Genomic DNA, 20,984 nt, shown 5'->3' with positions numbered 1-20,984 from the left:
AAAAATGGTGATAAAGTGGACAATAAGAACAATATTATCTCACCTTGTATGAGTTCAAATCTTGATATTTATCTTAATATTATAATACCTTTCTACTTAATAAAAAATATAAAAATAAATCATATAAAAAAAATTCAACGTCTAAAATTCATTGATTAAATTTAAAAAAAATAATCAATATAAAAGTGAGAAATTCTATTCAAAACTCTCAAGCATGTAATTACAACATAGGAAGAATTGCCTGCGTGTAAGGGAGAAAATGGGCAAATCAGAGAGATCTTCATTCAACTGCACAACACCTCAAAATCAAAGAAAGCAAAGTATTGAACATAAATGCTTCAAACCTCTCTTTGCTTCTCTCCACTACCTCTCTAATTCTTTGCCACATTTCCCAGTTTAATTCCCTTTTTAAGAAATAAAAAAACACACACATACAATTTATGTACAAAAGAAGACCACAGCCATTGTTTCTCAAACCCCAATGCCTTTGCATGTTCATCCACTTGACCTGCTGAGACCAATCACAAGACATCATCAATATCTTATTTTGTTATTTTTCTAATTTTTTTTAATCAGGCTTTGATTCATGTGAACATCATTTTCTTCATACTGAACTAATACTAATAAAAAATTGTAAAGATACAACCCCCCAATATACAATAATACAAAAATATAACTTAGAGAAAATCGCCTCAGTGACCAAAAAAAAGTTATAATATACGATTTTAACCAACTTTTTTTGGATTTGCCAAAATGACCAACAAAATCGCAACGCGAAATAAAAATCGCAACGCGATCCCCAGAATCGCAAATCAGTTTCCAGAATCGCAACGCGATTCTTGAAAATCGCGATGCGATAGTACAAATTCGCATTGCGATTTTCCAAAATCGCAACGCGAATATGAAAAATCGCAACGCGAACACATAAATCGCAACGCGTATCCGTAAATCGCAACGTGTATCCGTAAATCGCAACGCGTATGGGTAAATCGCAATGCGTATCCGTATATCGCAACGCGTATCCGTAAATCGCAACGATAATACATAAAATCGCAACGCGTATCCGTAAATCGCAACGCGATATTTAAAGCGCCATTATAATCGCTACGCGTATTTTATTTTCAAATTACAAAAAGAATATTAAGACAAAATCCCGTAATCGCAACTCATAACCTAAAACCTAAAATCACAACTCAGTCCCATCTCCATCTCTCACTCTCTACGGCGAAGAAATCCGTCCCCATCTCCGAAGATTTCCGTCCCCATCTCCGGCGAAATCCCTCACAACCATTCACGGTCAGAAATCCCTCACAATATTCAGAAATGGAAAATCAACCTCCGAGGGTTAGTTTTTTTAATTATTTTTATTTTGAAATGTTTGCATTATTGTAGGTTTCTCATATTGAAACTGATGATAAGTTTACTGGTCATTTCAATAATAGATTAACCATTTCACTTAGATTTCATTTCGCGTTACGATTCTGTCGTTGCGATTTTCATTTCGCGTTGCTATTCTCTCGTTGCGATTTTCAAGTTAGTATTTGTCTTTGTCTTTGTTCTGTCTTTTGGTTGAAGTAATGCAATCCATTCAAGTTTCAATTTGCAGAAGAGTCGCAACGAGATAAATGAAAATCGCAACGAGAGAATGACTGTCGCAACGAGAGAATCGCAACGCGAAATGGAAATCGCAACGAGAGAATCGCAACGCGAAACCAAAATCGCATTGCGATTTTCATTTCGCGTTGCGATTCTCTCGTTGCGATTTTCATTTCGCGTTGCGATTCTCTCGTTGCGATTTTCATTTCAACCAAAAGACAAAACAGTGTTGCAAATTTTAGTTTCAAGAATAAACTACTACTTTTTATGTTTATTGTTTTTGGTATATCTTCACAGTGTAGTTTTTGGTATATCTAACTTGGTATGTTTATTGTTTTTGTAGAAATTTTTTTCGGCTCAATTGACCTTGAGAAATAAAGTCAGCCTGGCCACTACAATTGCAAAGAAGCTTTCACCTGCTCAAAGACAATTGTTTGAGGAAACCTGCTTCGGGCCATGGCTGAGAGTACAGCATCCGGGTGGAGATGCTAATTTGACCCATTTGTGGCTTCAGACCATGACATCAAATCTACCCGACAGTATACAACGTGGTGAGGAAGAGATATGGTTTCATTTTCCACCAGCGTATACTTGCTTTGGGCGGAAGGAGTTCTGCTTAATCACTGGTCTACGATTCGGACACGATGATGTAGGCCGGTACACTCGTCATATCGCCCGCCCATCATGGTTATCCGGGTTTTTCCGGATGAGTCAATGGAGAAGCCGAACCTACATGTCGACGACCTGAAGAAATTATTTAATAAGAAAGCTGGTTTCACTCGGATGGAAGACGTCGATGTTGTCCGAGTATGCCTTCTACTACTTGTGTATGCCGGCTTTTTAGGCAGAGAGGCCAGACAACCTATTCATCGGGAGCTAATAATATTGGTAGAGGACCTGAATGCATGGAATCTGTTTCCGTGGGGTTCGTATATATGGAAAGCTACCTGGACTAAGTTGTCGTCTGCCTTTGATGACCGCAAAAGTTTGCGGGGCGATGGGTCCAAATACACATTGTCAGGCTTTGTTTGGGCCTTTAAGGTAAGAATTTCTATATAATGTTTCTAAAATTATAATTAATTATTTAACAATTACTAATTTTGTTATTATATTGTTGTAGATTTGGATATTCGAGGCTTTCCCCAGCATGCGTACATATGCAATAAAAACGTCAAATGATATTCCCAGGGCTATTTCCTGGAAGAGGAAAACTCTGTTGGATTGGGAAGACTTAATACCATATGCCACAATAAATAATGTAAGTTAACACAAATACTTTCATATAATATATAAACAAGTTATTAATAGTAGACGTTTAACTTTGTTTGAGTTTTTATATTTTAGGAGGCCAACATTCCATTACAAAGACTGTCACCCACGGAGGAAGAGCTTGCCACTGATTGGTGGCAAGCTAGTCAGAGTTTTTTTGATGGCACGGATGATGAGCAGCATCCACTTCCTCCAATTCGAGAGCCATCACCTCACCTAGAGCCATCACCCGATCGTGACGACTATACACCTCTAGAACGAGAGCCATCACCTATCCCGTCACATCATCGAGCCTCTTCTCCACCATCACCTCATGATAGGCGACCGGCAAAGATGCCACGACTCCTATCTCCCTGTTCTCCACCTCAACGGGATGAGTCAAGGGAGTTACGTGATGAGGTCAATGCCTTGCGTGAGGAGATCGGTACTCTACGCGATAACGATGGTGCATGGCGTGTGGAGGTGTCAACTTTACGTGGTGAGGTTGCCGCTCTACGTGAGATGATAGTATCGTTGCAGAATGAGGTTCATACTCTACGCAACGAGGTAAGTTTAAGATTTTCCATATTTAACTTAATGATAAATTTACTCGTAATTTCACTTAGATTAGCCATTTCACTTAGATTGCTTAGTAAATTTATTCGGTTGCTGCCAATTCTGCTAAACTGTGTATTCTTTAACACTGTGAAATAGTATTTGTCTTTGTTTTGTCTTTTGGTTGAAAGTAAATTTGTTCGGTTGCTGCCAATTCTGCTAAACTGTGTATTCTTTAACACTGTGAAATATATTTGTCTTTGTTTTGTCTTTTGGTTGAAAGTAAATTTGTTCGGTTGCTGCCAATTCTGCTAAACTGTGTATTCTTTAACACTGTGAAATAGTATTTGTCTTTGTTTTGTCTTTTGGTTGAAAGTAAATTTGTTCGGTTGCTGCCAATTCTGCTAAACTGTGTATTCTTTAACACTGTGAAATAGTATTTGTCTTTGTTTTGTCTTTTGGTTGAAAGTAAATTTATCCATTCAAGTTTCAATTTGCAGAAGAAGAAATAGTTTACTTTCGCAACACGAAACTTAAAATCGCAACGCGAAACCAAAATCGCAACGCGAAATGAAAATCGCAACGACAGAATCGCAACGCGAAACCAAAATCGCAACGACAAGATCGCAACGCGAAACCAAAATCGCATTGCGATTTTCATTTCGCGTTGCGATTCTTTCGTTGCGATTTTCATTTCGCGTTGCGATTCTGTCGTTGCGATTTTCATTTCGCGTTGCGATTTTGGTTTCGCGTTGCGATTTTAAGTTTCGTGTTGCGAAAGTAAACTATTTCTTCTTCTGCAAATTGAAACTTGAATGGATTGCATTACTTCAACCAATAGACAAATCAAAGACAAATACTAACTTCAGGGTATTAGTTTGAAACATATTTTTCTTTGTTATCTGATGCATTTTGTGAACTATGATAGAATAATGACTTGGGTGAATACAATGCAAGTTTGAAACATATTTGTCTTTGTTTTCACTGTTTAAATATCATGTCTGTTTATTTACTGATTTTTGTATTTAATTATTTAGCGGCCCGATAGAGTGGATGCTTTACGTCGGGTTATGCTTGCACGACGGAGTTCACGCATCAGACAGCGTGCACGTGCTATTAAGTCTCCGTACACCCCAATAGTGCGAAGACACCGCAAGAAGAAGCCCGACTCGCCTGTCATCCCTCAAGAGTCCACTCCTATCGTTGAAGAGGCCCCCCATATCATTCCTCGAGAGTCCCCTCCCACCGTTCAAGAGGCAACTGTCATCGTTGAAGAGGTCCCTCCCACCATTCCAGAGCCCGATTCACATGGGGTAATATATCGAAGTATTGAGAAACCCCCACCGGTTCCGGACATGATGGATGAGAGTTGGCTCTCGTATGAGTTACCGGCCAGTACCATACCGGTATCTGAAGAGGAGAGGGAACAACTACCGGACACAATTTTGGATAACACCCTTTGGGCTAAGACCGCAGTTGATTTTTATCTACATGAGCGGAGCAAGGGGTGTTTCACTGACATATGCAAGCTCACCGATGATATCTTTTTGTTGCTTGAACGGCCTTGGTGGGGCGTATTATTAGGGGTCGAAGACAATGGCTATTTCGATGGGGGGGTAAGTCTTATATTTTTCTTATATTTCAATTTGATTAATTTTTTTTTAAATTTATGTAAGTCACTAATATATGTCTTTTTTTGTAAAACAGCATATCGATGCGTGGGTGACACGTCTTCTAATAATAAGAAAACTTAAGAAAAATAAAATATACGATATACAATAATGCCGACGTCTTTTCACGCCGTTCACTTGAAGAATGCACGAGATGAATCATTTGATTTGGGCAATGGACAAGCTAAACTTTATCCTGCATGGTGGGAGGTCGATAAGGTTAGTATTTATTTTAGATTGAGTTTAAAGGTTATATGAAATAAGTGCGCAAATGAATGAATTATTACTTATGATTGCAGGTGTTTATCCCTGTTTTGGAACGTAAACATTGGATTCTCGTCGAGCTTCAGCTCCCATCCCTTAAGACAATAGTGTATGACAGCATGATAAATTACATATCATTGGCTGATTTAAGAGATGTTATTAAGGGATGGAGCTCTCATTTGGCTAAATTCTTGGATGCGATCAATTATTGGACTCGTTCTGGAAACAAGAAGCCAAAGAAGCTCAATATTACAGTTATTAGAGACGAGACCGCGCCACAACAAACGAGCGGAGCCAGAGGAGATTGTGGTCCTCTCGTATGCTTGGCGTTGGAGCGTTTGACGACGGGAAGCATCAAGTATCTACCTCCCACCGATAGAGATAAAGCTGCAGTAGGCTTGTGGTTTCGGCATTATATGGCTAAATCGATATATACGAGACGCTGCCTACCTGCATCCGCGTTATAAAAATGTCCATAAACAATTGGTAAGTTTATATACTTATAAATGAAAATGTTTGGTTAAGTAATTAGAATTCAATAATTTGCGTAGAAAGTGTTGTTTGAACAAATGTTTGGTTTCTGCAGGTTAATCTCAGAAGTGAACTGCGTGAAAATGATGTCGAGCTGCAAAAGTTGATTCAATAGTTTAATTGATTGTTTTTGATTGTTTAATTGATTTGTAAAAGTTGATTCAATTTTTGATTGTTTAATTGATTTGTAAAAGATGATTTGTAAAAGTTGATTTGTGTAATTGATGCGAACATAATTCTTATTTGTGCTTGTTTAATTGATTGAAATGTAATGGTTTATTTTGTTGATTTCAATCTGCATTATGTTGAAGGCAAAAATGACTATCGCAATGCGAAATGAAAATCGCAACGAGAGAATCGCAATGCGAAATGAAAATCGCAATGCGGAAATGAAAATCGCAATGCGTTTATAATTTCGCATTGCGATTATCTCGTTGCGATTTCATTTCGCATTGCGATTTCATTTCGCATTGCGATTCTTTCGTTGCGATTTTCATTTCGCATTGCGATTTTCATTTCGCATTGCGATTTTCATTTCGTATTGCGATTTTAATTTCGCATTGCGATTTTCATTTCGCATTGCGATTCTCTCGTTGCGATTTTCATTTCGCATTGTGATTTTCATTTCGCATTGCGATTCTCTCGTTGCGATTTTCATTTCGCATTGCGATTTTCATTTCGCATTGCGATTCTCTCGTTGCGATTTTCATTTCCGCATTGCGATTTTCATGTTGGGATTTTCATTTCGCGTTGCGATTGTATTTTCCGTGTTGCGATAGTCAAATGCATGCCTAATAGTGATAACAACTGAATAACAAGAGTTGGTTAAGTCAAAATGGTTGGCCTGAGTCATTAATTCAACTGAAAATGTTAAAAGTTCACACATAAAATCCACATAATACAACGTTTGCATATGAGCTTTTGATGGCAACGTTTACATAATACACATAAAATGTTAAATGTTAAAACGTTTACATAATACAACTGAATAACAACGTTTACATAATACAAAGTTCACACCATATGAGCTTTGGATTTGATGAGGATCCATATTTTGGTAGAGGAAAAGATGATTTTGATGGCACTGGTGATCCACATGTCAACCTTGTATGACCACTTTCCTTGCACCGACTACATGTCGATCTCTTCTTCTCTTCACCCTTAGACGGTATACGATCGTGACTTTTTGGTCGGCCAGGTAGCCTTCTGTCCATGGCTGGTGGCAAAACTGTTTGTAAGTCATCTGGTATGTCCCACTCAGAAGGATGTGGAATAGGGTAGACAATCTCGGCATAAGTCTGTCGATAAACTTCTGTAGTGTAGCAATCCATAGCGTATGCGCTTGAATCATCTTGGTTTAAATGAAGAGCAACTTTTATAACATGGCCACACGGATAACCAGATGTTTGCCATTTCATACAACTACACGTCTTTGCATTTAGATCGACTAGCCCATTTAAGTTATTATCCAGTACTTGAAACAAAGTGTTTGAACATGGTTCAACTCTCCATGACGTTGACTTCACAACACGTTTCGTTATCTTTTTTCAGTCCATGGTGTAACACGATGTTCCAATGTTCCTGTAAATTTAAATAAACAATACTTAGTAAAATATATAAATATGATAAGTTACGAATTCAAAGAAATAATACCTGCATGGTTCTTTTCTTGTAGTACCACTGTTGAATAGAGGCTCGAAAAACTCCATTAACATAGTAATGGGTAATTTCCGGGAATGACGACTTAGAGCGTTGATTGATTCTGCACTATTAGACGTCATGAAACCATATCTTGCTCCAAGTTGATGTACTCTTGACCATCTTTCAAACCCGACATCTTCTAGTGTTTGAGCACACTGAGGCAAAACACGTCTTAAACAATTTATATGCTTATTGAAATCCACTTCCCGATAAGCTTTTACAGCCTTCCAGTATGTCCATTTGTGCTTTTTATACCAGCAGACCTTGATTTTAGATTTCTATACAAATGAACACCACAAAGTCCATGAAAAGCATCTGGGAAACACCTTCTAACAGCGTTGTCAATTGAGTTTGCCCTATCGGATATGATTGTCAGATTGCTAATAGGACCTATGCAATCCCTAAGATGCCCCATAAACCATGTCCATGAATCAGAGGTTTCAGATTTGCCAACCCCGTAAGCTATTGGCAATATCCCATTGTTAGCATCCATGGCTACTGCTAATAAGTTTACTCCAAGGTATCGACCTTTCAAATGTGCTCCGTCAACTATAATAACTGGGCGCATGCAAGTAATAAACGAACGAATCTACAAAATAATATACACAAGAAATATAATCATTTAAATGTGAAATGCATGTAACTAACAAAAATGAGTCAACAAAATTATATTGATTTACTAACCGTAGCACCAATGGCGATAAACAGCAACTCAAAGCGTCCATCTCTATCTGTTTTGATATGAGTTACCGACCCAGGATTTTTCAGCTTTAAATTGTGACAATAAGCCGGCAGTTGGGCAAACGATGCTTCTGGCGACCCCCTCAACAATTCCAAGGCATAACATTTGGCTCTCCAAGCTTGAGAATATGATATACTAATCTTGAACCGAGCATTCATGTCAGTCATAATTTCATGTCCCCGATATACCCTGCCATTCAAAAACATTAACTCAGCCAGAAAACCACCCAACACCTTTTTGTTTGCATGTCTATGGTGAGGAAAAACTTGGGTTCTTGAACATGTATGTTTATCAATAAAAGTCCTAACTTGAAACATTTTGCAATCTTTTATTCTCTTTGCAATCATACGCCACGTACAGTTTTTGTCAATCATACACCTTGTTCGAAACGATCTTTGCTTGATTTGTTAACTTTTAGTTGATAGCCATCTTCCACACATTTCGTATATAAAGCTATCTTCAAGTCTTCCTTTGTATCAAAACAATCATCTTTCTTGATACGAATAACTTTTGTGTAACAATCAACTGCTTTCTTTATCAACTCTTCTTCCGGTATCTGAAGTAATTCTGGCATATTCCAGTTATACGCCCGTGGCATTTTCTTTTCTTCGGGGACTTTTTCTTCTTCTTTTTCTTCTTCAGGATTATATGAATTACAGAATGGATGTTCAACATGTTCATTCACAGTCGTAACTTCCTCCTCATTATCATCAACATTACATTCTTCGGCAACGGCTGTTTCATCATCAAAATTCGGGTATTGACCAATATCAATATCATTACACGCATGGTCTGTTTCTTCTTCTGAAACATCATCAAAATCCGTGTATTGACCAATATCAAAGTCCGGATATTGACCAAGACCAAATTTCGAATACTGACTAGTACTCACAATTTTTTCTGTTGGCTCATCATCGTCTAACTGGTCAATACGAAAACCGGAATTTGGTGCTGAAAGTTGATTGGGATTTGGATTAGAGAAAGGTTGTGGGTTTTGAGAAAAACTTAGTTGATTACTACCCGCTACTGACCCAACAATACTACTTCTAGGTTCAACAACATACAATGTAACATCATCTTGTGAAACACTAATGTAAGCAATGAATCGTTCAACATCTTCATTGTCGGTTAACAAATAAACTTTACCATTTCTCTGATAAGATAGCCTAAATCCACTTAGGGGCTCTAAATTCAATTTATTTGAAACACGTAGCATTAGAGTTTCATAAGTTAACTTTTGTAAAGACAATTTTAGTTGAAGATTTATGGGTAAAGGCATATATTGTAAAACACCATTAACATTATCCCATGACCCTCCAAAACACAAATCTATCCAAACATGATCAACATTAGATGATTTCATGGTTGTAACTAAACAAACGAGATGCGAAACTAAGACCTGTTGCCGGATGGGGAAGGATGTCGTTGGATATAGGAACGGATGTCGCCGGAGAGAGTGATAGATGGAGATGGAATGAGTTGCGATTTAGGGATTTAGTTTATGATTTCAGTGTTATATACCCAAAATTTCAGTGTTGTGATTTACAGATTCTCGTTGCGATTTACGGATTATCGTTGCGATTTACAGATTCTCGTTGCGATTTACGGATTATCGTTGCGATTTACGGATACGCGTTGCGATTTACGGATTATCGTTGCGATTTACGGATACGCGTTGCGATTTACGGATACGCATTGCGATTTACGGATACGCGTTGCGATTTACGGATACACGTTGCGGTTTACGGATACGCGTTGCGATTTACGGATACGCGTTGCGATATACGGATACGCATTGCGATTTACCCATACGCGTTGCGATTTACGGATACACGTTGCGATTTACGGATACGCGTTGCGATTTATGTGTTCGCGTTGCGATTTTCATATTCGCGTTGCGATTATGGAAAATCGCAATGCGAATTTGTACTATCGCATCGCGATTTTCAAGAATCGCGTTGCGATTCTGGAAACTGATTTGCGATTCTGGGGATCGCGTTGCGATTTTTATTTCGCGTTGCGATTTTGTTGGTCATTTTGGCAAATCCAAAAAAAGTTGGTTAAAATCGTATATTATAACTTTTTTTTGGTCACTGAGGCGATTTTCTCTAAAAAAATATATATTAAACTCTCTTTAGGGTTAAAGACAACTGACAACTTGTCTTTGTGTGTGCCTACTTAGATTGACCATTGTACTTGAAACTTGTGAATAAATTAAAGTTTTGGAAAAGGGGTAAAATATATTTTAGTCCCTGAATTTGACAACTATTATCAAAGTTGGTCCTTGGACTTTTTATCAACATTGGCAACAAATTCCATTTTTAGTTCTAATAAAGTGAAACAATTTCGAGTTCAGTAACTAAGACAAACCAAAAAAAAAAAATTCAGATATCAAGTTGAGAAAAATTATCAAATTCAAAGATTAAAAGTTACTTTTATCCTTATTCGAATTTATTTCAAAAGTAACAATTCAATGCCCTAGTACTTAGTATTTTAGATTTATAATGTCATTAGTATATTTAAATCGACAATAATGTCAACTGTGGCAGTTAAAGTGAAGACATGATTTTTCTTTGAATAGTTTAAGGTGATTACAAGATAGTATATGTTCAGAATTTTCTTAACCTATTGACAATGCATATAAACCCGAACAAAAAACCTCTAGGGAGAATAACTTTCGAGTGACATAAAAAGTTATAATTTAATTTTTTTTTTAGAAAAAAGGGAGTTATAATTTAATTGGATATGATTAACTAGATTTTCTTGTATATTGATTGTATGACCAAATTATGTGAAAAGATACAATGTTATCAATTTGGATCTATAAAATAACAAATTATAAAAGTAGATTATCAAAATATACCAAATTAAAGAGATTATATGTTACATATAGACAAATTTGGCCAAATTATATGCTGATTAATACCAAACCAAACCAAATTTACAGATAGGTAATCAGTTCATCTAAATTAAAATCATTATCATGACGATGATGCCATGAAGAAAAAAGTGTTTATTTTCCTAAGTTGGACTTTACTAACTCCCAATTTGCAATTATACCCTGAAATCATGGGACTTGTTTACAAATCACTACACTAGGACTCTCAAACGAGTTAACTCAGTCAAATAGAGAACATCTCTTTGCATGAATTGGTTAAGAAGCTTACCAAATTCAGCTCAATCTCTGAAAACAACATCCTTGGTCATCTCCATCAACGGTTTCAAGCAATCCGGGGAGAATTTCCGAGCAAAAAAATACGAATAACTCGAAGTTGATGACTTCCTCAACGTGTGTATAAGTTCCGGGGAAATCTCCGGTGAATGGTACGTGTGTGGATGACCATTGACACTGTCGGTCCAATTAACTCTCATCAATGTGTAATGGCTGCTTCCTTTTGGATCCACCATTGATAACAATGTAGGGAAATAATGTTCTTCAGGGAAGCAGGAATCTGAATACAAACAAGGGAGCTTGAATTTCCTCCACAATCTATTGTCTTTCAAAACAAGCAGAGCATGGCGTTTGGCCAGCACGAAGAACTGAGATCCGACCCTGAATTTCTCAAACGGTACCTCCGGCAGCATCACGCCGTAGCCTCGAGCAACGTACCGCTTGTACAAATACCGGGCTTCAGATAAAATCTCGATGTAGCTTGTATGAGAACGTTGGGTCAAAAACGCTTTGGATGCGGATGAAGGGTTTCCTAAAAGGGAAGTGTAAATGAACTTAAAGGAATGGAGTGGGATACAGTGTTGGGATACCAGTGCGAAGTACAAATTGAACGGATCATCGATGATGGCATTAGCTAGAAGTCTCCGGGCCGCGGATATAAGCGTCGGAGAGGCGCGTGCGGTGGTTTTCGCCGGGATGAAGTTGGCTTTTATAAACCACTCCGGGGTTGAGATCTTAGTGGAAGGGTCGACATGGATGTAGACATTGAAGAGATCGTCGTTTGATGGCGATTCAAAGAAGCGTTGCCACAAAGGAGCAAAGACGAGATCGGAGTTCGTGAGGAAAAGGAAAGCGATTTTGGGCTTGGGGTTGATGGTACCCAGATGGGAAGTCTTGGGAGAACCGCCGCGAGAGGTGGCGGTGGCCTTAGAGACAGCTTCGTTGAAGAGGCGGAGATCGTCGAGTTCATCTTGGGGTGAGATAAGGGAGGGTTGCCGGTTGTATCTGAGAGGAAGGATTTGAGGGGCGAAAATGAAGAGAAGGAAGAGAGGGAGAAAAAGGGTCAAACCGTAAACAATCGGAGACGACGAAGATGGAAACATTTTATGCTTTGGGAATTTCTCAAACTCAAATCAATGGCAGTGGAAGCAACTGAAACTTGATTTTTGGTGTGGATTTTATACATACAACAACAAAGGAGAGGGAAGATCTAAGGCATTGTGATTTTAGAATAATTTGGTAAAGAAGGAAGAGCGATGATGAAATGCACATCTCATGGCGATGATCAGATTATGTATTCCTATAGGGTTCTTAGCTTCAACAACCAGAAACGCAACAAGTAAGATTGTCTTGTCGGTAATTCTCCTTAAACCCTCTCTATCTTTGATTTTGGCACCAAAACCTAACTTATAGCTATATCAAATCACTAATTATATCTATCTTTAGTGATAAGTCTCTCGATAAAGATATTCTCATAATCGAATTTTTAATTACTTCAATTTTAACATTAAATTTTAATTTTACTTTAATATATAGATTTTGAATCATTAAAATTCAAATAATACGATAACGTGGATGCATCTTTTCATTACTAATTTTGAGTATATTGACACACATTATCACTAATACTCTTCTTATTATTTTAACTTTTATTTTATTTTATATTCTTTATTTTAAAATGGATTTTCTTTTTCCTCAAATTCTAATTGTTGTCATCTATTATCACTTATACATCGTTTCGACAACTTATTTTGATTACTATCACAATCGAACAACTATTCTATTTTTCTTTTTTCTTGTTTAATTGAGTTTTTTAAACTCTGATAACTTCTTGAGCGATGCTCTTAAAGTAATTTTTTCATCGTTATTTTTTGCTTCATTGGATTAGATTTCTAAAAAATATCTTTTTAAATATCCAAAATATATTTTTATTCTTCTAACTTATTATATGCAATCTGTATCTTTCTTTATTCGAATATAATCAATATGAGTTATATGTTTATTTTCGTTCTAATGAATCTCCTTATTATTGGGATTGAAAATTTGATCCTTTAATATAAAAAAAAAAAAAAAAAACAAAGGGAACCCAAAATTTTGAGTTTGATAAACTCGTTAACTCTCACTTGACTCAGTCTAAACACGAGATTGACATTGTCCTCCCTAACTCACACATCAGTTTATACTCAATGTCTGGTAATTAGACTTGAGTATGGGAAACAAAGGAGATTTATTTTCATGAAGTGCGACGAGTTTTTGTTTTGCTACCAAGTAAGATGGAATTTGAAGCAATTTTAGTGTTGAAAATGGTTCCCCGACTGAAGTGTGTTACTTTATTGAGTTTCTCGTTAAAAATTACAAAATGGTAACCGATTATTCATATGTTTTAAATTCGTCATTTTTTGTTAAAATATTGATGACAATCTGGGTTGGATATTAACATGTTGATTGAGATATGATAGTCGTTTGAAATTTTGAGATAATATTTTATCATATCACAATCAGTAGGATACGTCCAGCTCAGGTTGTCGTTAAATTTTTAACATAAAAAGATGAGTTTAAAATATATTAATGATAAAATAATCATTTTATAAATTTTAATAGTTAAATTCTACAATCAAATATTATTCCATAACTTTTAAATAAAACATCACTATTTGATCAGAAAATCAAAGATTTTTTCGTGGAGTTCGGTGTATGTTACGAGGACTGGTGGCATAGTAATTATTTTTTCATGAGGGCTGGTGGCATTATAAATTATTTGTTCATGTTAAGGCGATTGTTAGATGAGTTAAGTATCAAAGAAGAGGATAAATTACTTTTCATATTACATAAAAAATCAATAATTTAAAATAGGTGGATCCTATATGGTTTAAATAATATTAAAAGTTATATCAACATAATGACGTAGCATTTACATCATCGCTCCATTTATGATTTAATGATCAAATATCTTAATTAAAACTTAAACTAGAATTCAATAATAAGATGTTTTAGGATAGTTTACCCATTTATTAAATATCGGAGAAACAGTAACACATCATGGATTATTAGATTTTTATATTTTGGTCACAAAATATAAAAATTACATTTAAACTTAATCGGATTTAATTATTTAAATCATTAAAATCGATCATTGATCAAATCCATTATCATCTGAGTTTATATTGGAAAGTTATTGAATAAATTTTTCGTAATGTAACTAATTATCCAAATTTTTTTTGAAAAGAAACGGGTCGTGATTTCAAAATTAACATATATATATATATATATTGACATATAAAGTATTTAAATTATGATATTAAATTAAATATTATTTTTCTGTTATTAGTTTAAAATTATATATATTTATTCAATTAATTTTTATTTAGAGAAAATTTAAAAAATTAAAACCATGTCATATCGAATCTAAACTAGATTTTGAATTAAATTTAATTATATGAATTCCCTAAAAGAAATTGAACTTGTCAAATTGTAAAATAACTTTAATTTATTGTGAGCCCGATCCAAAAATTCATGAATAAAAGTGATCTCGTTTATTGTTTACTTTTTAAAAGAGAGAGAAAATTGTTTTTGGATTGAAATGGGAAATATGTAATTTAATTCATTTGCGCCAAAACAATGCTCAAAATCAAAAAATAAATAAAAAAATTATGCAATGAACATGGATTGAACACGTAACCTTTAAATTCTGACACTCTCGCAACTTAACTATCCTCGCAATTTGAGAATATAACATTCATTAAACTATTAAATGTTTAAGATACACCGAACCGACTGATGAATCTAACCATGAAGTTACCCGAAACAAGTTTTCACAAACTATCAGAGAATGGATAAGAAAAAGAAGTTGGGTTTAATGCGATTTAAGGATTTCAACAGCGGAAGGAACTTTGGGTAGAAGTAAATGACTCGAGGATTTGATGATCATGATGTTGTCGACGATAGTTTTGAATTTGGGTGAAGAGCAGTTTGCTTGGTGTTGGAATGATGGTGTTTGGCCACTGATATGATGAAGAGAATAGTGACGATGTACGGTGACGCCGTGATAACCAACCATTGAAATATGGTGTTTGTTTAAACGGTGAAGAACAAGAAAATAGGAAGAAGATAGAAAATGATAAATAAAATAAATGGTTTCTGGGTTCTGCTTTTCCTTACATATATTTCTTATAAAAAAATTTATTGTATATTTTAATAATAGTTTTTATTAAATGAAAGTGAAAAGTTTCATGAATTTATGTTCATAAAATAAAAAAAATTAAGCTCAATTTATTTTTTGAAATTTTCAGATTTTTTATTTGAAAATTTCTAAAATTAAGATCAAAATGAAATAATTTATAAATATTGAAATTATTTTAAAAAATTAAGATTAAATTAATATAATAATATATCAGAGTTGGGTGTTAAATTTATTATTGTATTATTTAAAAAAGATTCCATGTCATCTTTCCCTTATCAACTAACAGCATAGTAACTTAAATAATAAATTAAAGTGTATTTTCACATAATAATTTCTTTATTTTCATATCTCTTTTTCTTATCACTTCATTCATTTTGTTTCGTAACAATCATATATTTATAGATATATATTTTAAAATTTTCAATATAATTACAAAATATACAAATAAAATTTTTAAAATTTTATAGCAACGTATATGGATTTGTACCCATGAATTAAAGTTATATTATCTTAAATTGACTAAAATATCTTAAAATTTTTATAGTTTATATTTAAAGGAATTATTAAAATTGCTTAATTTTTTTGACAAAGAAAATTGCTTAAAATTTAAAATATAACTTGTTGCTTTTAAATCTATGGAGGTTAAAATTTTTTCTCAATTCTTACGTATGTTAAATTATAGATTTAAATTTTATATTTTAATTTAATTTAATTTTTCTATATGATAAAACATTTAAAATTTTATAATTTTTTTGTTGCCCTCCCGATTCCTCAAGACTTTGCGTTGATTAATATGGACTGATCAATTTCATACACCTGATTTTGATTGGTTATTCTTTCCACATAAATTTTCTACATACATAAAGACTCAAACTTGTGACCTATTTAAACGATATCAAAAACTCGAGAGTATGTCAACCCCTTAATATTATCAAACAGTTTAAAAAAATTAAAAGGAGGATGGAAGGAACTAATACAATCAGCGCCACAGCTTACGGTGAAATGAATAAGTACGCAATGTTTAGTTTTTGATACACAGTTAGAAAGGAAAAATTGATGAAAAATGAAAGAGAAATTTCATTGTGAACTCTCAAACATGGATAACACATGTAATTACAATTGAAGAAGGAATTGGTTAGGTTGGAAGGAGAAGGGCAAATGGGAGAACTTAATAACTACACCCACCTCAAAATCAAGAAGAAAACCAAAGGATTAATCCCCTATTATTATTACTAATTAATTTATAATACATGCTTAACCCTAATCCTTTGCTTCTCTCCACTAACTCCACTCTTCGCCCACCTTCCCATATCTCTTTTTTTCAATAATTAAAAAAGACCCAAATTTATACACTACAGAAGACAAGACCAGCACCATTGTTTCTCAAAGTCCAAGTCCTCCCATCATCTTCAACCTCTGACCTGCTGAAATCAATCACATGACATCAATACCTTATTTTTATTATTTTCCATCATAGTTTCCCCCATTTTTATCAGATTTGTGGAACACAAACAACAAACAAATCAGATTAGCTGTTGATTTAGACTTACTTTGATTTAAACTAATATAAGGGTTGGCATCATGAAATATACAAACCACAGTCCCAAAATACAATATAATACAAAAAACAGCTTGGATCCAGGCTTTAAATTAGAATGGTCACAGTCCTTATCAGCCACAAAATATATTGAACTTTGTATTTAGGGTTAAAGACAAGTTTGTACCTTTCATACTGTGTGCACAGATTGTCCATTCTATTGAACTTTTAAAAACTACAAAATAATCATTAAATTTGTAAAACTATTATAAAATAATCAATACAAGGTTATAATAAATACAAAAAATCAATATATTTAACAAACATTTTGTTATAATCTGATAAAATCTAATACTTGTTTTATAACAGTTCTATAAACTAATGATCATTTTATAACTTTTAAAAGTCTGTAACCAAAATATCATTTGAATATAGTTTAGTGATCTCTAATGGTGCACTTTACCCATTTATAATTGGTTAAACATGATTGGCAGGATTTTCATAAGTACTATGAGAACTAACAACAGTAGGGTGTCGAATTATACTAAATTAAAGAAATTTGAACACAATAGAGAGACTATATCCAAATTAAACCAAAAATTAAACAGAAATAATGTGAAATCTAAAATCTAAACACAATGTGATTGGTATTTTCTTTAATAGATCAAATAAATTAGACAATTATATTTCAATTTTTAGTATAATCACCCGCATCTAATATACTGATCAATTAATCCATACTTATACTACAAAGGTCTATAATAGAAACAACCCTCTTACACTATTAATATTCGAACCAAAGTTATCAAAGGCTCAAGGCGCAAAGTTTCCTAGAGCCTTGAGGCGCAAAGCGCATGAAATACACGGGATTCACAAAGGCGAGGCGCATGATATCCAAATAATTGTAATACATGTATATATTAATGCAATCAAACTCAAATATCATAGATACCAATATTAGGCTTCAATAGAGTTCATTCTCAAACTCAAATACCAACCTAACGTCATAAAAACTATCAACAAGCATAATCAAAATACTAAGTTTAACAAAAGCATCCAACATGCATAAACAAAACATCAAATAAAGTCACTATAATCATCATCAAACATCAAACGTGACGTGACACATGTCACTCACGTTTTTATTAACAATAGAAATCTAAAAGTGTAATGGAATAAACATTATACACTTATTTTTAATAAAAAAATTTAAACATCAAAATTTAATTTTAAATATGATTTAGACATTTAATTTTATATTAATCATTATTTAGAAAAGGTAAAATATAGAAATGTTGTTAGACGTAAATTTTTAATTACGATTAAATTAATATAAACAAATATTCACATCAACCGGTCACAAAATGTTCCACGTCATGACTTTATCCATTCCCCACAAGTACCCGCGACAACTAAATATTTTTCTTTTCGCCAATCAAAATACGACATGTTACCATAGCGTTTGTGTTTAAAATTACTCACTAGTCACTTCCTCCTTTTCTTCACCTTCTTATTCGTACGAAGACAAACCACCGTTCAAAATCCCCCTCACCGACCTTTTTGTTCTTTGTAGAAAATGAACCCAAATAAGACAGCGGAGGACGAACAACACCCATCCATCGCTGCCGTGAACTGCCGTATCTAGTGGTTGTCCCTTCACCTGACCCACTTCCACCGCTCCAACCTTCACCCCAACTCAACATGCTAATGTACGCCAAGTCGACCAATAAACTCGAGGTCGACAAAGCCTCCCTGAAGAGCTACATGAGAGGGAAAAATAGGGAAACACAAGAGAAAATCATCGAGTTCTTCGAGTCGAGGCCCGATTTGCAAACCTCGGTGGGGATTTCGATGAAGGAACACAAGGTTTTAAGCCCACATCGCGCCTCAGAGCCTTGCTGCGCCTCGCTGAGCTTAGGTGCGTCTAGGGCTACGTGCCTCGCTTCAGTGTTGAAAAAGCCCCGTTCAGTGAGCCTCTGCGCTTTTACGCCTCAAGCACGCCTTAGGCGATCTTTTTACAACTATGATTCGAACTCCTGATTTCTTTTAAGAGATCTAACAACACATTCCACTAAACCAACTAATATCAATATCAAATCAAATTTAAATATAGATAAGCAGTCTATTGATCAATTAATTCATATTGATACTACAAAGGTCTATCATAGAAACATCCCTCCAGCACTATTAATATTTGAACTCCTGATTTCATTTAAGAGATCTAACATCACATTCCACTCAACCAACTAATATCGATACCAAATCAAATTTAAATATAGGTAAGTAGTCTATGTCTGAATACCTAACTAAATCAAAAGGCATTATCATGATGATGCCATTAAAAAATTGTTTATTTTACTTAGTTATACCCTGAATTCATGGGGACTTGTTAAATTCACCAACCAAAACAGATTACTAAACTCAGTCTATAAATTTAACCACTCAAACGAGTTAACTCAGTCCAATCAAAATATATTTGCAATGTGATCAAGGAGCATACCAAATTCAGTTCAATCCGTGAAAATATCATTGGCGATTTCCATCAACGGCTTCAAGCAATCCGGCGAGAATTTCCGAGCGAAGAAATAAGAGTAATTCGAACTCGAATTTGATTTCCTCAACGTATGTACAAGCTCCGTCGAGATCTCCGCCGAATCGTATGTATGCGGATGACCATCGACACTGTCAGTCCAATTAACTCTAGTTAATGTGTAATGGCTGCTCCCTTTGGGGTCCTCCATCGATAACAATGTAGGGAAATAATGTTCTTCAGGGTAACACGAATCTAAATCTAAACAACGGGGCTTAAATTTCCTCCACATTTTCCTTTCTTTCAACACAAGCAAAGCATGCCGTTTCGCCAGCACGAAAACTGGGACCCGACCCGGAATTTATCGTACCGTATTTCCGGCAGCATCGAGCCGTCGCCTCGAGCGATGTACCGGTTATGCAATACGGCGCGTCGGATAAGATCTCGATGTAGCTTTTATGAGAACGTTGGGTCAAAAACGCTTTGGATGCCGACGATGGATTTCCGAAAAGGGAAGTGTAAATGAATTTAAAAGAATGGAGAGGGATACAGTGCTGGGATACCAGCGCGAAGTACAAATTGAACGGGTCGTCGATGATGGCGTTGGCCATGAGTCTCCGGGCGGCGGAGATGAGCGTCGGGGAGGCGCGTGCGGTGGGTTTGGCCGGGATGAAATTGGCTTTTATCAACCATTCCGGGATTGAAATTTTAGCAGACGGATCGACGTGGATGTAGACATTGAAGAGACCATCGTTTACCGATGATTCAAAGAAAATTTGCCACAAAGGAGCAAAGATGAGATCCGAGTTCGTGAGGAAAAGGAAAGCGATTTTGGGCTTGGGGTTAACAGTACGTAGATGGGAAATCTTTGAAGAACCGCAGCGAGTGGTGGCTTTACGGAAGAGATTGAGATCGTCGAGTTCATCTCGGGCTGATATTAGCGGTTCCCGGTGGCGGTTTCTGAGAGGATGAAGGATTTGAGGGGTGCAGAAGAGGAGAAAGAATAGTGAAACGAAAAGGGTCAAAGAGTAAACAATTGGAGACGACGACAAAGAAGAAGATGGAAACATTGCTTTGGGTTTTCGTTTTCAAGGCAAATCAACAACAACAAAGTGAGATTTAGTTACTGAACTCCATGGTTTTGAATCAACAAACTTGTTGAAGTTTCAGAGAAGCGAGGTAGAAGAAAAGGATGAATGAACAAAGAGACAAACATCAATAAAAAAGGAGTAAGTGGTGGGATGGTGGTGGTGGGACA

General features: G+C 35.2%; 1 protein-coding gene and 1 pseudogene across 1 annotated transcript; both read right to left on the bottom strand.

Annotated features, from left to right (window-relative positions):
- Positions 1-260: 260 nt before the first annotated feature.
- On the bottom strand, positions 261-12,771 carry LOC120213200 (glycosyltransferase BC10-like). Its single transcript, XM_039211339.1, has 2 exons — positions 11,470-12,771; positions 261-474 (listed from the first exon to the last, which is right to left on the bottom strand). The coding sequence occupies exon 1, from the start codon at positions 12,580-12,582 to the stop codon at positions 11,485-11,487; it is 1,098 nt and encodes a 365-aa protein (XP_039067270.1). The 5' UTR covers positions 12,583-12,771; the 3' UTR covers positions 261-474; positions 11,470-11,484.
- Positions 12,772-16,719: 3,948 nt separating this feature from the next.
- Positions 16,720-20,984, bottom strand: LOC120213201 (annotated as a pseudogene).

Source organism: Hibiscus syriacus, unplaced genomic scaffold (assembly GCF_006381635.1).
Source record: "Hibiscus syriacus cultivar Baekdansim isolate YM2019G1 unplaced genomic scaffold, ASM638163v2 tig00110020_pilon, whole genome shotgun sequence".
NCBI classification, from domain to species: domain Eukaryota; kingdom Viridiplantae; phylum Streptophyta; class Magnoliopsida; order Malvales; family Malvaceae; genus Hibiscus; species Hibiscus syriacus.
This window is presented reverse-complemented; position numbering and strand designations above follow the sequence as displayed.